General features: G+C 33.5%; 1 protein-coding gene across 1 annotated transcript in view; it reads right to left on the bottom strand.

Moving 5' to 3' along the window:
• Positions 1–442: 442 nt before the first annotated feature.
• The window catches only part of LOC138334943 (regulator of G-protein signaling 14-like), a 128,701-nt gene continuing 117,759 nt past the window's right edge, over positions 443–11,384 (bottom strand). The window contains exons 8-14 of the mRNA XM_069283817.1: positions 10,861–11,051; positions 10,540–10,722; positions 9,937–10,134; positions 8,409–8,499; positions 5,405–5,610; positions 3,435–3,603; positions 443–2,952 (exon numbers count right to left, since the gene is read on the bottom strand). Coding sequence (XP_069139918.1) covers positions 1,946–2,952; positions 3,435–3,603; positions 5,405–5,610; positions 8,409–8,499; positions 9,937–10,134; positions 10,540–10,722; positions 10,861–11,051 — 2,045 coding nt within the window. The 3' untranslated portion in view covers positions 443–1,945. The remainder of the gene's footprint in view (positions 2,953–3,434; positions 3,604–5,404; positions 5,611–8,408; positions 8,500–9,936; positions 10,135–10,539; positions 10,723–10,860; positions 11,052–11,384) is intronic.

The raw sequence follows: 11,384 nt of genomic DNA, 5'->3' as shown, positions 1-11,384 counted from the left end.
TCTTGCAATGATGCTAAAGGCCCGCTACCTTTCCAAAACGGTGTTTTAATTTTCAAAATGGGAATGTAAAACAAAATTGATAATGTTCTAGAGTCACAAAAGTTATGAGCTTACCGTTACCTGAACATCACCTGAACAATTTGATTAAAATAAATCAAATGTTAATTTTTATAATGTGGGTCGTCTTATGTTCACCACATGTACATCATCCTGATTACTATGCATTAGTTGATTATCACTGTGTCAAATGGCAAAACAGCGAAAGGAATATTCACTGTAGACATAGAATATGCAGGAAATCTTGCATTTGATTATTATCTAATCTTAATCTACTGATATAAATTTTCAAATGTTATTTTTGTTTTTAATCAACTTTTAATTTTTGTGTTTCAGAATGGTATTGGGCCTTTAATTATAAAATCATGACTATGAAAACAAGATGCTTGTTTATCCTGTACTTTATTTAGTACTCATAAAATAAAATATTTAAATATTTCAAAACAATAACATGAATCCACAACAGTTTTACATAACTTCACTCACTATCACCACGGTAACTTCACATATTTAAATTTTTTCACTTGCTCTGTACAAAAATATTTTTCTGTACCTAACTTATATGTCTCTGGAATCCTCCAAGTATATGTCACCCAAACCTTTCAATTCCATAAGCCGCAAACTTTTACAATCGCACATAACATACAACCACTAACTCTGATTAACCTATACCTTATTCAACTTAATCAGTACCTCAATATAAAATCCTGTACTTTTTTTCCCAGTAACACTATTAAAGCATCTCTAGGACATAACATACCCTGGCCGTCCTCATTTTGATTTCTACACACCTAACAATCTGAACTTCCATACATACATACATAACAACTGTAATCTAAACATCCTGGCTAAAATAAGGTTTCGTGACATAGTAGTTATAATAAAGCTTTAGTGAAAAACTTTGCTGCACATTTTCCTTCAAAGATTCATTAATGTTTTCATCATAGAAAATCAGGAACATTGAACATACATTTTGATTGATCAAAACTAAAGTCTTTGTTTTTCTTTCTTTTTTCACTCTCTTGAATGAACTAAAATTTACGAAATTGTAGCCAGGATGTGTTATATTTTACAGTTCTCTTTTCAAAATTCCAGAAACATTTCTCCATTCTTTCTCATTTTAAAACTTTTCAAATGTTATAATGAAAATACAATTTGCAAACTTAGCACCTTAAACATACAAAGTGGTCCCACCAGTGGAATCCAACATTGATACATTAAATAGGGGAGTATGGGGGATGTCTAATGGGTCACTTTATCAATCTTATAAAGCATTTGTAAGATAGGAGTGGTTATCTTGTTTAAAAAACTAATATTGCTGAACAACGAACTGAATGACGGAAGGAGTGAGGGGGCATGGAGAGAACACTGTCTTTTGAACGAAACATAACTTTCGAAAATCAAAAGAAAAGCTCAAAATCATACTTCTGATCAATGTGGAATTCACTTTCAAGTTATATTGTCTCTGAAAACATGCTTCCCATCTATCATTTCTGGAACATTTTCTATAAACACACATTGCTAAAAATCTTGTTAAAACTCGATATTAGATAGTTATAGGATATAAACTTAAAATTCTTACTACCGTCATATATTCTTATATAATGACAATGTTATAATCACATTTTTTTCCATAAAGCTTTTGCTGATAAAGGCTTTAAGCATGTTATACTGTATCAACACAAAATTATTTAAAACATTCCTATAGCACTGAGACATTTCTTCCTGAAATTAATGCATAAATTATGATATATATTTCTTTTCATTAAAGCTGAACTGATCTCAAATTAAAGGATAAGTAAAATCAAGAAAGCAAACAAATTTAGAGAGTAGACTTTTTCTGTTTCCAATAAAAAATGCCTCTGACAAAAATCGTCTTTTTTTTCCTTCACACAAATGTGATGTTGGTTTCTGAATCTCCAAGGTCGATGATCACTGGTTTATTGTCCGAGGGCGGTGACGTTACCTGGGTGTTGGGATGGTGGAACGCTGAGCTATGACTGACACGTGAACTGTATGTTTTACTCGGGGCCGAGTCCCCTACCCCATTTCTAATCTCAGATTTCTGTGATAGGGGAGTGATTGTTTGCACTATGTCCGACTTTGTACTGAGGGGTGTACTTGTTTGAACGAGTCCGTTTTCTCTTGACATGCCCCCTTTATTGGCAGGAGTGTGAAGCGACACTGGCACAGATAATGACCTTATGTGACCCTGAACTGGTGAACTTATCAATGTATTGTCAAAGTCTGGGTCATTTGGGGTAAGTGTCTCATCAAGGAAAGCTGCGTCATCACCGGGCGTCTCCGTTTCCTGTGATGATAGTTTTTGTTGGGCGTATGGATTATGCCGTGAATAGCCCCAGGCTTTTGCCTGGTACATGTTAAAACTGTAATCAAATCCAATGTCTCGTAGACTTTTTTCTGCCATACACGGATCATCAAAATCTGTCGAGTCCGGCACTGGGGCTTGGAAAAATTCCTGTGCTTCTGCATTGGAGGGAATAACACCATCAGTACTGAAACTTTCATTACCATGAGGAAGAGGCTCCGCAGGAGAATCGAGATTACATGAATCAAAATCTCCACTCTCAAACACATCCCGATCAGACCTGTTGTTACGACGGTCAAAGGTCATGGAGTCTAGTGACACTGAGGAAGGTCGTATCATCATCTGTCCTCGTGTGTACGACATGTACTTTTCGTGATTGCTTTTAATGTAGTCGTCTGCTCGAGCACGTCCTCCGGAGAGCACAGGTGGAGCGCTCTCCCGTCCGGAGAGATGATGAGATTTGTTCTGTAGGAATTCAGGTATTTCTGAATTCTGTGTGTCCAGACCCCGCTGGTCATCAAAGCGCCCACTCTGCACTTTAGAAAGCAGGTCTAGGAATTTATCATCTGTTGAATAAAGAGAAGAAACTTAGAAAAATTCTTTAGATGGCAAGGGAGTTAATAACGTAAAAGTCATTTGAAATATGTGATTCAACCACAAAATCAGGATTACGTATTCTAGTCAAAGAAGGAAATGACACCATTGTTTCAATGAAAGTAGTACGTAGCAAAATTTTCAAATATTGGGGAGGGAGAATGTTTGTTTTCTATGAGATTTATGAAACAAGTCTGAAGCAGAGTTTCATGAAAAACGAAGAACACAAATTTAAGAAATATTTATCCTTGTTACTAACAAAACCTTTGACTTATAAGATTGAGGCAACCATTTTTATAAATTTGTTAAATCATTGTACTAAAACATCACAATGGATTTCTGACAACACAGCCAATGAAAATACCCATATCCCCATGGGCAAGGTCAATTGATAACAATTGGATCATGTGAGAGCTATTTACATTGGACTATATATATATATATATGTTCTTACCATCCTGGGTGGCTGCTTTACGCGTTTGATTCTTTTGAAGATTAAATGTAACTTTGTGCTTGTGCTTCACTTTTGGCATCTCCACTGCCTTTCCTGCCGCCTGCGACTCTTTTCTCCGGAGGCCAAATAAACCCAAAGAGCGATGATCTCCGCTGCCTTTCCTCGGTACCTGCATCAGAAATTTAATTACATCAGTTCTATGTATCAATGGACAAAAAATTATTAAATTATTAATTATTATTATCAAAAGATTCAGGATTTTAAACGTTGCCCCAAACAACTCTTTGGTTTTATAAGATATCTGAAATACCTACCTCTTTCTGGTTATTGAACAATTACAATGATTTAATTCAAAACATTACTGTTTACCTTTTTACAATCTAAAGAAATCACAGATTATTTCTATCTCTCCATATTGATGTATGATAACTTTCCTTACTCCAATAATAATAAGACCATTATCATTTTTAAATACATTAAATCAGGCTGCTCTCTTCAAGTCATAATTACTCTGTATTCAGTAAATATATTTATGATTAACTTTCAGTTAGTTTTCCACTTCTGGTATCTACATGTAGTCCAACGCTTATAATTTACTGAGCCAAAATGGTTTCATTTATCATTTCTTTCTATTACTTGTACTTATTGACAAAATTTAAAAGTACATGTATATTGAATCAATTAAATGATATTTTATTTATCCAACTTATCTATCAATATATGTATTATTACAAAATGAAACATTCTCTGAATGAATCAAAAAGAAATTAATTCTGAAAATTATTTAACAGCAACATTAATGTAAAGGTTATCTTAAGTTTTGATTTTTTTGTTTGTTAATAGTATTTAATTTTAAATGGAAAAGAGACCATGTTATGCTAGTAGAGAAGTATGCCAAGTCCAATCTACTCTGAATCTACCCGGACCTTTCAAACCAGAGAAAGTTACTTTAACTAAAAGCAGGCGGGAAGCGTATTCTGGGATCAGCGCGGTGTCCCCGACAGACAACTAAGTTTGGTAATCTTACCTTTCAGCAACACTATACATTGTCTAGGTCAATTAGGCTCATGCGATGTGTAGCAGGTACACTATGTTATCCAAGAGTTTTAGTGATCTAGTTGTCTATATTTTTTTTGTGGTTCAACTATCAAGATTCAACATTTGGCTTTTACAGAATTTGATAATATGTTGATTGAAAGTTGTACAACCTTTCAATGAAGGTATTATTCATACAAAGGTTTTTTGTAAAATGTAGATTTCGCATCAATATACATGTTAAGGTTGTACATTTGTTTGATATAAGTGTTACCTGAATTTTTGTGACATGTTAATGTTTCCTTTATATGTGTATTGTATGTCTGTTTGTTGAAAGTACTAAGAATCAATATCATTCATAAAGAGTGTGAGATATAAGTGTTACCTGAATTTTTGTGACATGTTAATGTTTCCTTTATATGTGTATTGTATGTCTGTTTGTTGAAAGTACTAAGAATCAATATCATTCATAAAGAGTGTGAGTGTTAAAAATTTCAAACTGTTGAACTGTATATAATTAATGTCTTGTTTATTAGGTTAATTGTAAAAACAACATCACCCATCTACTTTCTTCTCTGCCCATGATAAAGGCTTTGAAAATGTGAACCATTTCAGAGATACTAATTATTAAAAAAAAAATAAATAAAAATCTACAAAAAGCCATTCCTCAGCGTTAATAGGGATAGATCTAAGAACAACCCATGTAAATAAATTTGTTATCAAGAAGCAAACTAAAGCATCTAAGTTAAATATGATATATGAATATAATTTAAAAGAAAAAAAAAAAAGAAGCAAAAATTTAATAGTTTTCTGTGCTTGGCTGGTTATTATGGGCTATGGTTACCATGGAAACCAGGTTACAAGAGCTTCTGTGAGAGTGACTATGTACATGGCACCACAAAGCAGTTAGACACACACTACAGAGGCCAACTTACCTGCGGAGAGTTCTCGGGATCTAGAATTCCAAGTTCATCAAAGTTATGAGCCAGCTCAGATTTGCCCCTCATTAAATCTTCAAATATTCGATTTGTGATCACATCAAGAGAGGTGCTTTCTTGACTGGCGTTAACATGGAAATCAGGGGGATATTTAACCACTAGCTGTGTCCGTTTAGACCGAAACCCCTCATTTCTACTGATGGCTGTTAGGCAAACAAACAAGGATGAACAGCATGCGTATATTAGGTGTTAAGGTTATAGATTACACTGTCAACAAACTCTCCAGTATCAAAATGGCGTCGGAGGAATATCTTAAAAACTTTCATCTTTCTTGTTTCATTTTTTCCATATTTGTCATTGTCTTATGCAACCATTTTTTTGTTTACATTTTCCACTGTTAAATCTCATTTTTCGGCAACATATCAGAATTTAATATTTTGTAAAATGAACCAAATGTTTGTACTTGAACATTTAAGTTCTAGAAATGGTTTTTTTTAATACTACTTTTAGAGCAGACTACATGGTATATGCAATCTTATTATTTCGGTAAACTTCCTTCCCAAAATTTTTGTCTTTTGAAATTTTTTGTTTTTATCTTTCTCTTCTTTAAACAGATTCAATCTGCAAATAAACCTTAGTTTGTTGACAGTGAAAAGTTAGCCATACCAAGGTTATATAATTTTCAAACATGCACATGGATGTCTCAAAAGTAATAAATCTTAACAATAAATGCAAGAAAGCTATTTATAATGCTAATTTTGTAATGTGAATTGACATATTTATTATACTTGTCAATGTTTATAGATGATATAGAAGAAATTTTCAATCATGTACAACTTATGCTGTATCAGGGAAGAATTGAAACATATTTGGATGGAATTTTAATTACCGTTCTTCACAGACGGGTTTTCAAACAGATATCCATGTACATTGTTTAACTATCTACTATAATAAATCCTTCAGACAAGGAAAAGTGTATCTCTTATCTCCATTTCATTGATATATATACAATAGTCCCTCTATATAAGACCGCTCTGACAAGAGACCACCCTTCCTCACACGACCAGTGTCTTGTGAAGTAAGATAGTTATAGTTATATTAATTTTACCTCCCAGGAGAGACCACTTCTGTTATCAGACCATTTTTTTCATTCCCCAAGGGTGGTCTTATGATGGAGGGACCACTGTATAACCCTTTTAAGGGATAAGGGTCATACTGGAACTGATTGGGAGGGGGATACGGACAATTGTTTCATCTATATTGCTGAGTTATCTGCCCTTGTGAGTAGGTATTTGTGTAAGAAAATCATGCCTTTTAACATCAAATTAAACATCAAGGGAAATACCTGATCAAAAGAGTAAATAAATCTGTGTTATAACAATATAGTGTTACCAATCATTATGCCATATGTTTAAGGTCAAAGCTGGTAAGGCTTCTGGGGATGGAGCTATATTAAAGTTAAAGCTGTTTCCAATAAGCATTATCAAGATGTCCTCTAGCTGAAATACACTTTTCCTTTCTCAAGTATACAACAGTGCAGTACATTGTTAGCAAATGTGGCTCCGTTAAACTTGCAATGATATATTAAAACATTTTCTAATTCAATAAAATTTCAATAACATTTATTAGTACTTGTAACTTTGAGCAATCATAGAAAATATTAATGATAAACAAAATAAATCTGATAACTCTGGTTAAAATCATGAAATTGCATTCTAAAACAATTCTCATACTCAATAGTACACTCTGCAACTTTTAAAATTAAAACATTTTTTCCAATATTTTTTTTAAACAATATCTGCCATGGCAGTTTTTATATTTGAGTAGGAGAATTGTTTTTGCTGTTTGCTAATATCTAGTGATGAAACAACAAAATATCAAAGGTTTTATTCTACCTTTTTTTTTTTCTCTCTTTTTTTTTTCATTTTCTTATAATTTACTGAATAAAAACTTTCCTGATAGTTCTTTTGCATCATCACTAAATATTAAACCTTACAATCACAAGTTTTTTAAATGGACTGGTCCAGTCATTGTTCTGAGCCAATCTATTGTGTGATTAAGGTGGAGAAAATGTTTGTTTTTTGTTTGTAGTTGTAAATTGTTTAATATAACACAGGGAAAGTAAAGCCATCACCTTATATGTATATAGGTATATATAATATATATTATGTATATAGTTAGGTAAATAACATATATATACAAAGTTGTCACAGTACACTAGTATTTTTCACAATTAGAAATTTCAGAATTAGAAACCCCCAAAAAGCTGAAAGTCAACTGACAAGTGTTTGTTTTCATGGGTAAATAAATCCTCTAATAGATTTTAGAATCACTAATAACAGAATTGATTTTTCTGTTTATTTATACTTCTTACTGTGACAACAGGAGTTAAATATATATCGAACTAGCAGTGTGCTTTCTTAGCGCCCAATCTACCTAACTCTGAAGAGTTACCTCCCCTCTATAGCACCGTCAACCCTGATCACAATATCGATTTTTAACTTTGAAAATGTTTTTTTTTTAATAAAAAAATCCTATGAAGTAATCTATTTGCATCTATTAAAAAATTAACCTAATTTTCTTTTATTTTTAAATTTTAGAAATAAATTAATTAATATTTGATAATAAAATGCTATGTCTTAATAGTTTGATCTATTCATATACTTAAAAAGTGTAATATAAAAAGTAATTCAAATATAACAATGATAATAAATAATGCAATGAGATATAACTGATAGATGACCGAGTGGAGGAAGCAGTCATGGTTCATAGTGGCTGATTTCTAAGGATGTGATGACAAAAGCAAAAGGCTGGCATGGATGTTTTTAAAAAAAAAGAATGTGTGATGTATTTTGATGTGGATATGAAACCTTTGGAGGAGAAAATGATGAAAATGACAGTGATGAGAATAAAAATGTGGATGATGATGATGAATGATGATGGTAATAACGGTGATTGAAATAACTGGACTTGTGACCATTTGGTTGTCACGGTAACCTACCTATGCAGTCCTCCTGGTGTTTGATGAGCACCCTCTGACTGTCAATAGTAGACACTTGGGCATCAATATCTACCAGTCCTGGCTGCCCAGACTAAAACACACAATAGAGAGAACTTAAAAAACACAGTGAAATATATCTTTGAGAGACTTCAAGAAATGACATAACCTCCCCTTGGATATAACTAAGATTTTAAATAGTTATATAGTTTTTATCATTTAATATTTTTCAATGATTTATCTTTTCATTGCTTTGATACCTTCAGATATCTTAGGCCAAACAAAATTAATTAGTTGGTTCTCAGGCCACTTTTTTTCAAATTAGATGAGGGAGGGAGGGCTTTTTTTCTTCTTTTTTATTGTAGAAAAAAGAGACGAGGGATTTTTTATTTTTTTTTTTATTTCCCAACACAATAGGAGGTAAAATTCACGAAAGTTTCAATTCAAAAGGATTTTGTAACAGCAAATTATCAATACCTTGTTAAATACAACACGTTTGTTGTTGACAACGGTGGTATCCTCGGGGTATGGCTCCGGTAATGACACTTTCCGAGCGGCCGCGAAAAGCACATCAAAAGCATTTCGTTTACGGTTCCCACTATCACCCGTTTCGTCATGATCACGGTATTCAGGTTTTGTTAGGGTGCATGCACCATCAATAATGTCATATCGGATGTAACGGCAGAATGCTGTGACAGTCTCCCCAACCTTCATCATTACTTGACCGATTGACGCCGTCATTTTGTTCAGCATCAGTTTCTCGGGAAAAGTCCAATCTTAGGGTCCTTATGTGCCCTCCTTCAATGATTTGAAGAGTTCGGTCAAAGTACAAGCATCGGAGAATCCACCGATAATGTTCCATGGCAGTACGACCGTGGAACCGTGCTGAATGTGGACAGATACCAGCGACGTTACGTTTTGCATATCACTTTGGCGCTTGGAACATTCATTCACTAGTATTGCAGACAAACGTTTAAGAGATGTGCCGTCTAAAACTGCCGGAGACAGACACTTTTTTACGAGAGCAACCTCGTGCGTTTGCCAATCAAAATCACGTTGGCGCTTGGAATACTCGTAGTGTGAATGCAGACAAGCGTTTTTAAGATGTGATGTCTAAAATCGTATAAAAACACGGATGCGGACATTTTTTCCGGAATTTTGGTCCACGCATACAATCTTTTTTTTTTTTTACTTTTACAATAAAATCGGCAATGCGGGTCTTAAAAATGATATGCGCGCGGGCCTGAGAACCAACTAATTAATTTTTTTTGGCCTTATATTGCAGACAGAATTTTACAAACATTGACACTTTACTTTTACTTAAATCTTAGACTTTTAAACAGATTCGTACAGTTCTGTAGTATAATTGTAGTTTGTATCTTATCATTGATAAATATTTGATAACAAAACATTTTAAATTCAAAATAGTTTGGACTCATAAAACCTAAAATTGGATGTCCGAATACTATGATATATTATTCATCAATCTTTTTTACATTATGTATTTTACTATCAGAGACAACCAACTTACCAACTCAACACATATACCATCAAGCTTGAAGCCATACTTGTTCAGTATAGGTTTGAATACATCTCGGATGGATCGGTTAGGCTTGGCTTTCACCCCTATGGATTTTCGGTTTGGCAAGTCCATACGGAACAAAACTCGTCTCTCAATCATAACCTCACGTGACCCTAATGTTGATATGTCTTCTGAGAGATCAAGGGGCTGAAATGGAAAAATAAATAAATATGATTCTTACATCTTAAAGACAGAAAAATAGCAATAGACTTTTACTTTAGGAATGTTGGTGCCATGAACTTGAGTTTTGTGGTTGCTTTTGTTTTGGATTGATTGATTTTTTTAGAATATTGAATGCTTATAAAAAAATGAAAAATAACAAAAGATTAAAAATTGTTTTGCTCAATTTTTTTGACAGTCTCGTTTTACCAGCAAGGTAAAATAATATAAGCATTAGTATTATTGTAAACATCAATTTTATCAGAATTTGACAGCCTGATTAAGAAAGAGGAATGAGCAACAATTCTTACAGACTACACCAAAATGAAAGGTAACAAAGGTAACAAAACCTAATATCTGCCCTATATGTACGTTCTGTCCAAGGACCATTACCTTGTCTGAGCCCAATAAGAACACATCCACGGCCGCTATTGACAGACTACGTTTGTCACAAAGCTTGCCAAGAACAGATCGGATACGTTGTCCTGGTTTAGCACATACAACCGTCGTTGATCCGTCCGGTAAAATCACACGACAGAATTTGAAATTGTCATCAGTTTCCTGATCTTCCTTACACTAAGGAATAAAAGAGGTTCAGAGTTACAGTCAAAATATATCACAAATGTTACTTTTGCAGTACTTGCTATCAGATTTTTACAATGTTGACCAGTTTCATTTTTTTTTCATTCCCAACAACAAATACAGTTAGCTTACCTCCTTTGTGCTTGCCTGCACTTCCTTGCGTATTGTACTGAGATCTATTCCTGGTCCAGGAGCAGATTTCTTCTGTGTGCTTGTCGTATTGTTGTTAACTTCTGATTCTTTTGTTGTTGAGGAATTTGTTTTGCCACCATTTTTCTTCAGATCAGAATCTGATGTGGATTTTAGACTGTTTTTGCTGCTCTCTGTGAAAAAATGGAAACAAAAGAAAACTTTACTTTTCTGGCATATATTCATTGCTAAACAGAAGATACAGTAGGTCAAAATAATGAACTCTAATCAAGACACATTAAAATGATAGTATATGTGTACTTATTAGTTTATTCTAATCTTAGCGTCTTTTGCACCAAGGTCATTGTTCCGAGCATAGCACTAAAATGTGTGTGAGCTGTATTTCAATATAAAGGATGATTCTAACAGTATACATGTAAACTGGACCTTATATAATAAACGACAAACATTGTAAGCGATTCCAAAAATGTTAATTTTTCTAGAAGGCTGAATTCTGTATAATTTCA

This window comes from Argopecten irradians, chromosome 11 (genome assembly GCF_041381155.1).
Source record: "Argopecten irradians isolate NY chromosome 11, Ai_NY, whole genome shotgun sequence".
In the NCBI taxonomy this organism is placed as follows: domain Eukaryota; kingdom Metazoa; phylum Mollusca; class Bivalvia; order Pectinida; family Pectinidae; genus Argopecten; species Argopecten irradians.
This window is presented reverse-complemented; position numbering and strand designations above follow the sequence as displayed.